This window comes from Symphalangus syndactylus, chromosome 17 (assembly GCF_028878055.3).
Source record: "Symphalangus syndactylus isolate Jambi chromosome 17, NHGRI_mSymSyn1-v2.1_pri, whole genome shotgun sequence".
In the NCBI taxonomy this organism is placed as follows: domain Eukaryota; kingdom Metazoa; phylum Chordata; class Mammalia; order Primates; family Hylobatidae; genus Symphalangus; species Symphalangus syndactylus.
The window spans coordinates 11,869,649-11,884,454 of record NC_072439.2 but is presented as its reverse complement, the minus strand read 5'-3'; the positions used below and the strand labels follow the sequence as shown (position 1 = coordinate 11,884,454).

Sequence of the window (14,806 nt, the reverse complement as noted above, 5' to 3'; positions counted from 1 at the left end):
CCACGTCTAGAGCAGCATGGTTGGGTTTGTACTCCTGGTCTATGGGTGGGAGCCTCTGTGCGGAAGAGCCCAGCACTGGCTTCCAGTTCATATTGGAGTTCCTTTCTTTTTTTGAGACGGAGTTTTGCTCTTGTTGCCGAGGCCGGAGTGCAGTGGTGCGGTCTCGGCTCACTGCAACTTCCACTTCCTGCGTTCAAGCGATTTTTCTGTCTCGGCCTCCTGAGTAGCTGGGATTATAGGTGTCAGCCACCACGCCCGGCTAATTTTTTGTATTTTGAGTAGAGATGGGATTTCATCATGTTGGCCAGGCTGGTCTTGGAGTGAGCCACGCGGCCGGCCCATACCTGACTAATTTTTGTTGTTTTAGTAGAGAGGGGGTTTCACCATGTTGGCCAGGCTGGTCTCGAACTCCTGACCTCAGGAAATCCGCCCGCCTTGGCCTCCCAAAGTGCTGGGATTATAGGTGTGAGCCACTGCGCCCAGCCACAACAACTTTTTAATTACATGATAAAATGATAATATTCCGGTTATACTTGGTTAAATAAGTTATGAAAATTTATCTCCTTGGCCAGATGCAGTGGCCCATGCCTGGGGTCCCAGCAACTTAGGAGGCTGAGGCAGGAGGATCACTGGAGCCCGGAGTTTGAGGCCACAGTGAATCATGATCGTCACTGCACTCTAACCTGGGCAACATAGCAAGATCTCAACTCTTAAAAACATAAAAAATATTGGCCGGGTGTGATGGCTCACGCCTGTAACCCCAAGCACTTTGGGAGGCCGAGGCGGGCGGGATCACAAGGTCAGGAGATCGAGACCCTCCTGGCTAACACAGTGAAACCCTGTCTGTACTAAAAATATAAAAAATTAACCGGGCGTGGTGGCGGGCGCCTGTAGTCCCAGCTACTCGGGAGGATGAGGCAGGAGAACGGCATGAACCCGGGAGGCAGAGCTTGCAGTGAGCCGAGATCGCGCCACTGCACTCCAGCCTGGGCAACAGAGCAAGACTCCGTCTCAAAAAAAAAAAAAAGATAAAATAGATTTAAAAATTTAAAAAGAGGTCAGACACAGTGGCTTATGCCTGTAATCCCAGCACTCTGGGAGGTTGAGGCGGGAGGACTGCATGAAGCTAGGAGTTTGAGATCAGCCTAGACAGCGTATTGAGACCCTCATCTCTTCAAAAAAAGTTTTTGCTTTTTTTTTTTTTTTAAATAGCTAGGCATGGCAGGTACACCTGTAGTCTCAGCTATTTGGGAGAGTGAAGTGGGAGGATCACTTGAGCCTAGGAGTTCAAGGCTGCAGTGAGCTGTGATCACACCACTGCACTCCAGCCTGGTGAACAGCAAGACCCTATCTCTAAAAAAAGAAAAAAAAAACAAAATTTATCTTCGCTTTTTAAAAATGTGGCTACTAGAAACAGTGAAATCACACACATAGCTTATGGGGTGTTTCTGCAGCCTTACCCCAAGGGACCTAATTCTACCCTTCTAGTTGACAAAGCTTTTTCTTCTTTTTTTTGAGATGGAGTTTTGCTCTTGTTGCCCAGGCTGGAGCGTGATGGCACAATCTCGGCTCACTGCAACCTCTGCCTCCTGGGTTCAAGCGATTCTCCTGCCTCAGCCTCCCAAGTAGCTGGGATTACAGGCGTGAGCCACCACACCCAGCTAATTTTGTATTTTTAATAGAGACGGGGTTTCTCCACATTGGTCAGGCTGGTTTCAAACTCCCAACCTCAGGTGATCTGCCCGCCTCGGCCTCCGCAAGTCCTGGGATTACAGGTGTGAGCCACTGTGCCCAACCTGACAGAGCATTTTTAGACTTGACCCTGAATCCAAGGTCCACACAGGCCCTGGCCCAAGTCCACGCAGCTACTTCACAGTAGAGCTGGGCCTGGACATCAGAGCATGTTGCTTCCTGGCTGAGCATCGGTCTGCAGGATCAAGGGCCATGTGAAAAGGGACTCAGACCTCCACAGGAAGAGGACGGTGCTGCCCAAGAGCCAGGGAGAGCTCAGACCAAGGATGGCTGACAAGGCTTCAGCTGACTTGATAACAACTAGCCCATCTGCAACAGCCCCAGCTGGCTGGGCACAGCTGTGCACGCCTGTAGTGCCAGCACTTTAGGAGGCTGAGGTGGAAGGATCGCTTGAGCCAGGAGTTGCAGTGAGTTATGATCACGCCACTAAACTCCAATACTCCAGCCCGGGTGACAGAAAGTTTGTCTCAAAAAAACAAACAAACAGCCCAAGCTACCCAACAACCAAAGGAGCTCCCTGGAAACAGTCAAAGCAACTCGATACTGGAGGGGCTCAGAAGGGCTGAGGCCACCCACACAGGCTGCTGTGAAGCTGTGAGAGGAAGCTGGGCTCACTAGGCCTCTGGTTTCATAAAACATGACCGGAGCGACCCCATCTTAAAGTGCATAGCGAGGCACTCGCAAGGTATCGGGAAGGTTCACACTTACGAGCTGACCACCAAGGACACAGCATCTATGGGTCTGGGGGAGGTCTTCCAGGCAGCCCGCAGAACCCGTGCCTGCTGTACTGAGAGGGCCGGTGAGCAGGCTGGGGTTGAAGGGTGGTCGGACGGCACTACCTGGCTGGCCTCCAGTGAGTGTCTGCACGTTCCAGGTTTACTCGCAACCCCGGACGTTTCTCACAAACAGAGGCGCTAAGGAAGAGCAGGCACCCTCTGCCTGCTCCCCGAGGATGCCCTGCTCTTAGGGAGCCCCACTGTGTAAGGGAGCGGCTTCATGGCTGCTCTCACTGTGATCTGCGGCTCACCTCGAGTTCTCTCCTCTCTTGGGGTCTCCATCAGGACCCTCTTTTTCCAGCAGCAAAGTGACACAGGAGGGAGGCTGGATGCGCTGACCAGAATTCTCCTCGCCCTCGTCTGAGCACAGGCTGTCTGAGCACAGGCTTTCTGAGCACAGGCTGACGGCCACTGACCCTCTAGCCTGAGGCCAAAGCCACAGCGTGACAGGGAAGAAGGAAAGCACGGGACTCGTGGGCCTCCACGCAGGGAAAAATGCGCCAGGACGCTAGGGGAGACCAGCACTGACTGCTGAGGCGGCAGCGTTTCCTTTTGGGGTGATGAGAACGTTCTGGAATTAGACAATGGTGATGACTGCACAATCTGTGAATATACTAAAAAACACTGAAATGTACACTTAAAACGGGTGAACTTTTTTTTTTTTTTGAGACGGAGTCTTGCTCAGTCGCCCAGGCTGGAGTGCAGTGAGTGGCACGATCTCAGCTCACTGCAAGCTCCGCTTCCTGGGTTCATGCCATTCTCACACCCAGCCTAAAACAGGTGAACTTTATGATATGTGAACTGTCACAACAAGGCTGTTATTTCAAAAAAAAAAAAAAAAAAAAAAAAAAAGAGGAAAAATATTGCCAGGCGCGGTGGCTCACGCCTGTAATCCCAGCACTTTGGGAGGCAGGGCAGGCAGACCACAAGGTTAGGAGTTTGAGACCAGCCTGATTAACATGGTGAAACCCCGTCTCCACTAAAAACACAAAAATTAGCTGGGCGTGGTGGCGCACATCTGTAATCCCAGCTATTTGGGAGGCTGAGGCTGGAACCCAGGAGGCGGAGGTTTCAGTAAGCCGAGATGGCGCCACTGCACTCCAGCCTGAGTAAAAAGAGTGAGACTCTGTCTCCAAAAAAAAAAAAAGAGAGAAAGAAAAGTGGCTGGCAGGGCATGGTGGCTCACACCTATGATCCCAGCACTTCGGGAGCCCGAGGCGGGTGGATCATGAGGTCGGGAGATCGAGACCATCCTGGCTAATATGGTGAAACCCCGTCTCTGCTAAAAATACAAAAAATTAGCTGGGCGTGGTGGCGGGCGCCTGTAGTCCCAGCTACTCGGGAGGCTAAGGCAGGAGAATCGCTTGAACCCAGGAGGCGGAGCTTGCAGTGAGCAGAGATTGCGCCACTGCACTCCAGCCTGGGCCACAGAGCGAGACTCCGTCTCAAACAAAAAAAAAAAAAAAAAAAAGGAAAGAAAACAAAAAAGAAAAGTGCGTCCGAGGAGCGGGAGCTGCGTGCTGTGCAGAACTCCACAGGCCCAGAGAGCCTCCGAGTGAGTTTCAGTCACGCCCTCCCAAGGCCTTCTTTCCTCCCCTGGGGTTTCCACACTAGCTGATGAATTACCTACAAGGTTATCACTATTTGCACAATGTGACCCCTCTGTTATCTTCACATCCCTAGAGTCTGAGATACCAGGAAGGATGTGGAGCCGGGCAATCACTCCTGTGATTCCAATGCAAAAGCCACCCCCTTCGTTTCTCCAGGAAGCCCCACTTGTAACTGCCGCGAATACATTCTGGGCACTTGAATCTGTGTCTCCAGAGCTGCAGTCCACAAACGTGGCCCAAATACACTCCCATTACGCTAACTGCACCTCAGGTCCTTTCCTCAGGGGGACACAGTGGGCGGGGACTGCAGGAAGCAAGCCTCGATCTTGGCCAGGGCCTGCCAGACACGCATGGTCCCAAGAAGCACTCAGGAAATAAAGGCAGGGCTGCCCCCAGGAGAAGGCATCTACGCGAACACCGAGTGACACCCGGCGGGAGTCTGTGCCCGGGACCCCAGGTGATGAAAGGCACAGCTCTCGGAGTCTCTTGCCCGCCCTCGGTGGTGGGGCTGCCCCAAGCTCTGTGAGTGCTGAGCAGCATCCTTGGGCTTCCCCCACCCCGGTGGTGACAACCGCAAATGTCTCTAGACGCCACCAGGTGTCCCCTGGGGGCAGAGCCACCTCCACCCGAGAACTGCTGATTGAACCTTCCAGGGCCAGGAATTCATTCTTTCAGTCTACAGGCAGGAAGAGGAGGGCTCGGTACAAATCGGGACCAGAAGAGCTCAATGCAGGGATCCTCCAGGTAAAAGGCTCCGCCAGTGCCACACCATTCTCGAAGTCCTTTCCCTGGAGGACTCCTCTGGGGCCCCTGCTGTACCTCAGGCCCCACGACACAACATGAGGCTGAGGCCCAAAGCTTATCAAAGTTACTACCAGCCTGGGGCAACACAGCAAGGTGCCACCAAAAAATACGAAATTTAGCCAGGCATGGTGGCTCACGCCTGTAATCCCAGCTACTCAGGAGGCTGAAGCAGGAGAATCCTTTCAGCCTGGGAGGCGGAGGATGCAGTCAGCAGAGATCAAGCCACTGCACTCCAGCCTGGGTGCCAAAGCAAGACCCTATCTCAAAACTAATGAGAGAAAGGCCGGGCGCGGTGGCTCACGCTTGTAATCCCAGCACTTTGGGAGGCCGAGGCAGGCGGATCACGAGGTCAGGAGATCGAGACCACGGTGAAACCCCGTCTCTACTAAAAATACAAAAAAATTAGCCGGGCGTGGTGGCGGGCGCCTGTAGTCCCAGCTACTCGGACAGGCTGAGGCAGGAGAATGGCGTGAACCCAGGAGGCGGAGCTTGCAGTGAGCCAAGACTGAGCCACTGCACTCCAGCCTGGGCGACAGAGCGAGACTCCGTCTCAAAAAAAAAAAAAAAAAAAAAAAAAAAACTAATGAGAGAAACAACACCCAAAAGGACAGGTTCCAGGAGACTCCTGGAGGGGGTGGGCCCTTCCCCCATGCCTTGTCCTGAGGGTCCATTTCTCAGTATTCATGGGCATCCTGTGGATCCTCCTTTATCATTAACCAGAGGACCTAAGTGTTTCTCGGAGTTCTGTGAGCCACTGAGGCAATGTAATCAAGCCGAGGTAAGGGTGATGGGAACCTGGATTTACAGCCGGTCACTCAGAAGCACAGGTCACAACGTGGGGCCTCTAATTGGCATGGAAAGTGGGGGAGTCTTGGGGACTGAGCCCTTACCCCGTGGGATCTGAGCCTGTGTTGAGGTAGACATGTTGGAAGTGAGTCGAATCGGGGCTACCCAGTTGGAAACACAGAACTGATGAATCCCTGGGTACGCGTGTCTGGTTCCGGAACTCCTCTGTGTTGACTGCTGGAGAGCACAGGAGGAACTGGGTCCTTCCTATACCCCACAGTGCTGGAAGATAAAAACAGCTCCAAGCAGTCCGTGCCCAGTGAGGCATGCAAAATGCATCAGGTCTAGAGAGACAAGAGCAAGGATTTCATTCATGCCCCCCAACCACACCAGGGGCAAGCGTGGAAAGGCATCTGTCTGTTCCTGCCTGCTGCTCTCGGCCACTATCTTCCTGTTCCTGGAATCTGTAACACCAAGAGCGATGTGCAGCCATCAATGGCCAATATTACTTGAACACAAATTCTTTTTTCCTTTATCTAATTTTGTTTGTTTGAGACAGAGTCTCGCCCTGTCGCCCAGTCTGGAGTGTAATGGCATGATCTCGGCTCACTGCAGCCTCCCCCTCTCAGGTTCAAGCGATTCTCCGGATTATAGGCAACCACCATCATGCCCAGCTAATTTTTGTAATTTTAGTAAAGACGGAGTTTCGTCATGTTGGCCAAGCTGGTCTCGAACTCCTGACCGCAGGTGATCTGCCCACCTTGGCATCCCAAAGTGCCAGGATTAAAGGCATGAGCCACCGTGCCTGGGCAACCATGTATTCTTTTTAATTAAACTTTTTATTTTAAGATAATTGTAGATTCACACTGTCGAGCTAAAGGAAAGGAACTGGAGCAAAATTAATATAAGTAGAGCGTTTATTTGGGCCACATTTGAGGACTGCAACCTGGGAGCACGGACTCCAATTACCCCAAATATACACTCTGATGAGCAGAAGTTAACAAGCAGATTTTTAAAGGAAAAAAAGAGCTGGGCGTGGTGACTCACACCCGGAATCCCAGCTACTCGGGAGGCTGAGGCAGGAGAATCACTTGAACCCAGGAGGCGGAGGTTGCAGTGAGCCGAGATTGGGCCACTGCACTCCAGCCTGGGAGACAGAGCGAGTCCGTCTCCAAAAAAAAAAAAAAAACAAAACAAAACAAAAAAAATCTCCTCAGAAGCTAGGCTGGAGTGTCCCTGTATCATCTGCAGAGTTTCTGGACAACCCCCCACCCCCCCCAGTGCCCCCTGCGACCTCTTTCAGGCCAGCAGGAACAAAGCAGTGTGCATTTGCTACCAAACGGGACACTTGGGTTTTTTCTATTATTCTGTCCTATTTAAAGCAACTCCTTTACTCACACAAAGCTGCCTAAAGGTTAATCTGCCTCCGGGGGAGCTGGGATTACTCAGGACACTCAAGCTCAGAGGTCAGCAGCAGAAAATACCTTCTGAGTCACGGTGGGGACAGCTCACCCCGCCCCGGCTGCTACTCACTGCTGGCTGCCCACTCACCGCCGCCCACAGCTGGGCTCCAGGCCAGGCTGTCAGGCGGAAGATGTACTCACTCATTAATGAGAGTCAGAGAGTCGGGACCCTTGGCCAGTGGAGGCCGCCCCTGCCCGCCCACAGCCCGTGAGTCACCGGGGGAAGGTCCCGTTCTGTGGCCTTTGAAGGTTCTTTCCCAGCAAACAACCAATAATGCCACTCGTGCCCTTCCCACTAGAAGGGCAGGGCCATCCTGCCCTAGAAATGCCACGCAGGGCCAGGCGCGGTGGCTCACGCCTGTAATCCTAGCACTCTGGGAGGCCCAGGCAGGTGGATGACAAGGTCAGGAGTTCGAGACCAGCCTGGCCAACACAGTGAAACCCCGTCTCTACTAAAAACACAAAAAATTAGCTGGGCGTGGTGGCGGGCACCTGTAGTCCCACCTACTGGGGAGGCTGAGACAGGAGAATCACTTGAACCCGGGAGTCAGATGTTGCAGTGAACCGAGATCGCACCGTTGTACTCCAGCCCAGGCAACAGTACGAGATTCCCTCTCAAAAAAACAAGAAATGCCAGCTGGGCGCGGTGGCTCACGCCTGTAATCCCAGCACGTTGGTAGGCTGAGGCGAGTGGATCACGAGGTCAGGAGATCGAGACCATCCTGGCTAACACAGTGAAACCCCGTCTCTACTAGAAATACAAAAAATTAGCCGGGCGTGGTGGCGGGCGCCGTAGTCCCAGCTACTCAGGAGGCTGAGGCAGAAGAATGGCGTGAACCCGGGAGGCGGAGCTTGCAGTGAGCGGAGATGGTGCCACTGCACTCCAGCCTGGGCCACAGAGCCAGACTCCGCCTCAAAAAAAAAAAAAAAAACAAGAAATGCCACGCAGGGCTCAAGAAAAGCGGTTATCCAGGAACTCCCAGGTCATATAAGAACAAAAATAGCCCTTCCTCCCCCTTGCGTTTGCCAATTGGGCAAACCCCTTCCGAACTACTCATTTCCGAGTGTGGACAGTTGGGGCTATTTCTGCTTCCTCCTCCGGATGGCCCCTCCTCCAAGCAGCCACCCACAGGTCCCCCAGGGCAGAAGTGGCAGCCCCTCCCTGGGGACCTCAGCTGACCTTGTACTCAGCACAGTATCTCTGCTGAACTTCTATTTATAACCTAATTAACTTCACTGTTTTAAATTTTTTGGTAGAGATGGAGTCTCACGATGTTGCCCTGGCTTGTCTCAAGCTCCTAGGCTCAAGCGATCCTCCCGCCTGGGCTTCCCAAAGTGCAGGGACAACAGGCATGAGCCCCTGTGCCCGGCCTGTCTTCATTTGACAGGTTTCTTGAGACTAAGAATGCTGGGGCGGTGGCGGGGGGAGAATATTGGCTTGTTGTCCTCTGTGCCCCCACAACACTGAGTATTCAGTAGCTGCTGTTGGAATGAATCATGAATAAATGTGCTGCTGCGGCTGCGGCTGCGGCCGCGGCCCGGCGCGGTGGCTCACGCGTGTCATCCCAGCACTTTGGGAGGCCGAGGTGGGTGGATCATGTGAGGTCAGGAGTTTGAGACCAGCCTGGCCAATATGGTGAAACCCTGTCTTTACTAAAAATACAAAATAATGGCCGGGCGCGGTGGCTCACGCTTGTAATCCCAGCACTTTGGGAGGCCGAGGCGGGCGGATCACGAGGTCAGGAGATCGAGACCACGGTGAAACCCCGTCTCTACCAAAAATACAAAAAATTAGCCGGGCGTGGTGGCGGGTGCCTGTAGTCCCAGCTACTCGGAGAGGCTGAGGCAGGAGAATGGCGTGAACCCGGGAGGCGGAGCTTGCAGTGAGCCGAGATTGCGCCACTGCACTCCAGCCTGGGTGACAGAGCAAGACTCCGTCTCAAAAAAAAAAAAAATACAAAATAAGCCAGGCGTAGTGGCGCACGCCTGTAATCCCAGCTACTGGGGAGGCTGAGACAGGAGAATCACTGGAACCCACGAGGCGGAGCTTGCAGTGAGCGGAGACTGCGCCACTGCACTCCAGCCTGGGCCATAGAGCAAAACTCTGTCTCAAAAAAAAAAAAAAAAACAGAAAGAAAAGAAAATCAGAACCGCCCCTCACTTCTTGTGAGAAAGCAAAATTCCTCAGCGAGAACACAGAAAATGACAAATGTCACAGCGAGGTTGTCGGAAGGCTGCCTCTGGCACTTGGGCGAATGAAGATGCTGGGCCCGGCAGTGGGCCAACCAGAGCAGGAACAGGCCGCAGACGGCGCCAGAACCAGCACACCCTGCCAAGCCAGGGCCTGGCCAGGGAGGGAAAGACGCAGCACAGTCCCGCCCACCACTAGAAAGCCCGCTCCCGCCAGCCCTCACCCTTACTATTTACAATGGGGCACTGGCCAGGCAGGGCAGCAGGCATGCGGGCGGGGACACCGGGGCTGCCTTCACGTGAATGTTCACTTCAGTATCAGGGAAAAGGCAAAGGGTCCCTGGCAACACCACTACCCCAGGCCCCGACACCGGGTTCCAGTGGGTTTCTTAGTACTGACGAGTGGCAACTGTTGGGATGCAGATGTTAAACAGACGCTTAGCACAGGTCGTACGGTCCACTCCTGAGAACCTCACCATGCGAACACTGACTTTCACCAAAAATCCCGCCAGTGGTGTTTAGTGCGGCTTTATTCTAATCACCAAAAATTGGAAACAGCCCACAGTCCTGTGACCCGCAGGCAAACAGATAAACAATTTGTGGTCCAACTGTCCAATGGATTTACAGTCAGCAAAAAAATGGGGTAATTTTTGAAACCTGCAGCAACACGGATTTGGCCGCCTGAAAGCCACCAGGACCAAAAGGGAACGTCCTGTTGATTCCATTCAGCCAACTTTCTGAGAATGGCAGAACTACAGGTAAGGCCAGATGGGGAGCAGCCAGGAGCTCCCAGGCAAGCTGAGGACAGGGGCGCCGCAGGGAAGCTGGGGGTTGTGCACCTGGACCACAGCACTGGTCAGGGCACCACCCAATGAGTTCGTCAAAACGTGTAGAACTGTACCCTGCAAACAGTGAACTACGCCCTAGGTGAACTGAAAGAGGAAGACATACAAATAAATGTGAGGCCAGGTGCAGTGGCTCACCCCTGTAATCCCAGCACTTTGGGAGGCCAAGGCGGGCGGATCACCTGAGGTTGGGAGTTCGAGACCAGCCTGGCCAACATGAAGAAACCCGGTATCTACTAAAAATACAAAATTAGCCGGACGTGGTGGCTCATGCCAGTAATCCCAGCTACTCAGGAGGCTGAGGCAGGAGAATCGCTTGAACCCGGGAGGCAGAGGATGCAGTGAGCAGAGATGGCACCACTGCACTCCAACCTGGGAAACAAGAGCAACACTCCCTCTCAAAAAATAAATAAATAAATATAAATAAATAAATGTGAGGCCGGACGCGGTGGCTCACGCCTGTAATCCCAGCACTTTGGGAGGCCGAGGCAGGTGGATCACCAGAGATCAGGAGTTCAAGAACAGCCTGACCAACATGGAGAAAACCCATCTCTACTAAAAATACAAAATTAGCAGGGTGTGGTGGCGCATGCCTGTAATCCCACCTACCAGGGAGGCCGAGGCAGGAGAATCGCTTGAACTTGGGAGGCCAAAGTTTCAGTGAGCCGAGATGGCACCACTGCACTCCAGCCTGGGCAACAAGAGCGAAACTCCGACTCAAAAAATAAAATAAAATAAAAAATGTGGGCCGGGCGCGGTGGCTCACACCTGTAATCCCAGCACTTTGGAAGGCCGATGCGGGTGGATCACGATGTCAGGAGATCGACACCATCCTGGCTAACACGGTGAAACCCCGTCTCTACTAAAAATACAAAAAAAAATAGCCGGGCGTGGTGGCGGGCGCCTATAGTCCTAGCTACTCGGGAAGCTGAGGCAGGAGAATGGCATGAACCCAGGAGGCGGAGCTTGCAGTGAGCGGAGATCGTGCCACTGCACTCCAGCCTAGGCAACAGAGCGAGACTCCGTCTCAAAAAAAAAAAATGTGAAGCCATGTACTGGGGCTGGTCGGACGGTGGTAAGCCACCTCAAATGATCTTCAGTCAGTTACAGATAGAACTCTTAGGGTCAGACCCCTTCTACCACCTAAAGCGATGAGAGCCCAACAGACAGAAGTGGAGGCTGGAAGGGTTCTGGAGTTTGAACGTTCGAGGGAGGAAACCGGTCGGGGCGCTGAAGCGCGGCCTCTGCTTTCAGTTTTTGTCCTAGGACCTCTCCTGGCCGGATCCCGGCTCAGGCCGCCCAGGCGCACACCCGGAGCTGCCCAACCAGAGAAGCCAGAGCCCCAGGGCCCGACCCCGCCAGCCCCGCGCGCAGGACGTGCGGCCGGACTGGAAGCTGCGTTCCCTCTCCCATCCACTCGCACCGACCCGGGGCAGTGAGCCAGCCCGGGCTCCCCAGCGCTCTCCGCGTCCTGACCCCGCCCCCAGCGAGCACGTTTCCAAAAACTGACACAAGCCCAGCGCGCGCGCGGGAGTCCCAGGGCGCGCGGGGATGCCCGGCCGGGCCCTGCAGGCGCGCCCCCCAAAACTCGCGCCCCGGACACGCTCGCCGACAGCGCCTGCTTCACTTTTCCCCGAAAACGCGCCCTGCCCGGCCCGGAATGTGGCCAGAGGGTCCCAAGCGCGGACGCACGCGTCCCGCCTCCCCAGGGGCCACGCCGGGACTCGCACCCCGAGAGCCGCACGCGGGTTTCTGGAACAAGCCGGTGGGGTGCCTCTGTAACATTCCACCCGGCCTGTCATTTTCCAACGGTCACCAAGATGAAGGAGACAAAATTTACTAACTCCTGGGTTGAGCCCAATCCTGCCCACTCAAGATCGGGGGGCAAAAGTCCCAGTTTCCAAGGATAAAGCCTGTCCCCCACCCCAACTAGGATCAACAGGTCAAAGATTCCTAATTTCCCAGGGCCACGGCAGCCCATACCCACTCAAAATTACGGGGACAAAAATTCCCCATTTCCAAAGGTCAGACCGCTCCCGCCCACTCCAGGGGACGTTAACTCCCCACCTTCGCAGGGTCGGGCCCGCCGTGCCCGAGTAGGAAAAGCGTGACAAACGCCTAATTTTTAAAGAGGAGAGGAGACAGGAAAGGGTGCCCTCAAAAACAGAAATAAGGCGGCGGGGCACACTGACAGCGCCGGGAACGAGAGAGGCGGGCGGGCGGGCTTCCCGTCAAAACGCGGCCGGCACGAGCTACCCCTCCCGTTCTGCGCCCGGGACAGCCCGGCGGGGGCAACGGCACCGCGGCAGGGCTCGGGGGCGCCGGCTCCCGCTCCCACCCCAGGCGCGCGGGGCTCCCACCCTGCGGGAAACAGCCGCGGGGCCCTCGGCCGGGAAGCAACGGGGGTGGAACAGCGACAGTGGAGTCCAGGGGCTCCGTTCCGCAGGGGGAACCGGCGAGCGCGGCTTGGGGGTGTTTGGGGTGTCCCCAGGGGCCGCGGAGGAGAGGAGGCCGGGAGGTAGGGAGGGTGGGGGGCGGCACTCACGTAGACCGGCAGCGGCCACGGGTACACGGCGGGCTCAGCCCCCACGGGCGACTTCAGTCTCAGCTCCAGCTTCTCCCCCATGTCCGCGCGCGCGGCCGCCGCACCATGCTAGGCGGGCGGTTGGGGGAGGGGCGGGGCCGCCGGTGGGCGGAGGAGGGCGGGCGGGAGGGAGGGGCGGGAGGCTGAGGGGAGGGGGCCTGGCCTCGGCCTCGGCCGCCGCCGCCGCCGCCGCCGCGCTCCGGTCCGGCCCGGCCCCCGGCTCCCTCTTTGTAGTCACAGGCCCGGAGCTTCCAGCGCCTCCGCCATCTTGGGCCGGCGTGAGGCGAGCACAATGAGCCGGGGGCCGGGCGGAACCACTCGCCGCGCGCGCGAGGGGGACCCGGAGCGAAGACGCCGGCGCGTGCCCGCCGCCCAGCCGGCCGACCCGCGCGCGCCACCCCCTCGGCGCCCCGCCCCGTGGACTCGCCCGCCCGCCCGAATCCACGCACGCACGCACGTACGCACGCACGTCCTCGGTTGCCCTCGGCCGACCCCTTCCCCCACTCGCCGGCCCGAAGCGGGGACCCGGGGAGACCCTATTGGCGGGCCCGTCGGATGGCGAGTTCGAATCCCGTCCCAGGAGGAGGACGCTGGACACCTCCCCACACACGACTTAGTAAAACCAAAAATCCGAATTTCCCCCCATAAGAGTCACGGTCCAGGACTTGGCTCTAGCTCCAAGCCCAGTATTTATTCGACAACAATGCTGTTTATTGGCTACAAAAAAAAAAAAAAAAGGCCAGGCACGGTGATTCACCCCTGTAATCCCAGCACTTTGGGAGGCCAAGGTGGGCAGATCACCTGAGGTCAGGAGTTCGAGACCAGCCTGGCCAACATGGTGAAACCCCCGTCTCTACTAAAAATACAAAAATTAGCTGGGCACGGTGGCAGGCGCCTGTAATCCCAGCTACTGGGGAAGCTGAGGCAGGAGAATCGCTTGAACCTGGGGAGGCCGAGGTTGCAGTGAGCTGATATTGTACCACTGCACTCCAGCCTGGGCGACAGAGCAAGACTCCGTCTCAAAAAAACAAATAAGTAAATAATTAAATTAAACTATAAGTTTCTCCCAAAGTTAGTTCAGCCTATGCCCAGGGATGAACAAGGACAGCTTGGAGGTCAGAAGGAAGAGGGAGTCGGTGAAGTTAGATCTCTTTAACTGTCTCAGTCATAATTTTGCAAAGGTGGTTTCACCACCAGCACCTCTCCAAGTCCCCAGGGGACACCAACACCCTCCCTGCCCAGCCAGATTCCAGCCCTGCCCCACCCCTTCCCTGCTGGGTGACCTTGGGAGAGTCACTTGACCTCCCAGGCTTTCCTCCTCGCAGCAATGGAGTCCCGCAGTCACTGCCACAGTGCCTGCTGATGAAAGCCTTTCAGTGTCAAGTACAAGTGCCTTGTACTGTTTTTTGGGTTTTTTTTTTTTTTGGTGTTTGTTTTTTGAGACACAGTCTCACTCTGTCGCCCAGGCTGGAGTGCTGTGGCACGATCTCGGGTCACTGCAGCCTCTGCCTCCCGGGCTCAAGTGATTTCTCTTCCCTCAGCCTCCCGAGTAGCTGGGACTACAGGCACGAGTCACCACGCCCGGCTAATTTTTGTAGTTTTAGTAGAGATGCGTTTCCGCCATGTTGGCCAGGCTGGTCTCAAACTCCTCATCTCAAACTCAAGTGATCCACCCGCTTCAGCCTCCCAAAGTTGTGAGATTATAGGTGTCAGCCACCGCACCCGGCCCCTTTAGTGTTGATCAAGATCTCAATGGGGGCCGGGCGCGGTGGCTCACGTTTGTAATCCCAACACTTTCGGAGGCCGAGGCGGGAGGATCACGAGGTCAGGAGATTGAGACCATCCTGGCTAACATGGTGAAACCCCGTCTCTACTAAAAATACAAAAAATTAGCCGGGCGTGGTGGCGGGCGCCTGTAGTCCCAGCTACTCCGAAGGCTGAGACAGGAGAAATCACTTGAGCCCGGGAGGCAGAGGCTGCAGTGACCTGATATCGG

General features: G+C 55.6%; 1 protein-coding gene across 6 annotated transcripts in view; it reads right to left on the bottom strand.

Moving 5' to 3' along the window:
• Positions 1-13,105, bottom strand: part of DOT1L (DOT1 like histone lysine methyltransferase) — a 73,919-nt gene extending 60,814 nt beyond the window's left edge. For 3 of the 6 annotated variants that reach the window (XM_055248670.2, XM_055248671.2, XM_063620609.1), the window contains exon 1: positions 12,772-13,105. In XM_055248670.2, the coding sequence (XP_055104645.2) occupies positions 12,772-12,852 (81 nt within the window). In that variant the 5' untranslated portion in view covers positions 12,853-13,105. The remainder of the gene's footprint in view (positions 1-12,771) is intronic. The other 3 variants (XM_063620610.1, XM_063620611.1, XM_063620612.1) reach the window with 1 other exon arrangement.
• Between the last annotated feature and the right edge of the window lie 1,701 nt (positions 13,106-14,806).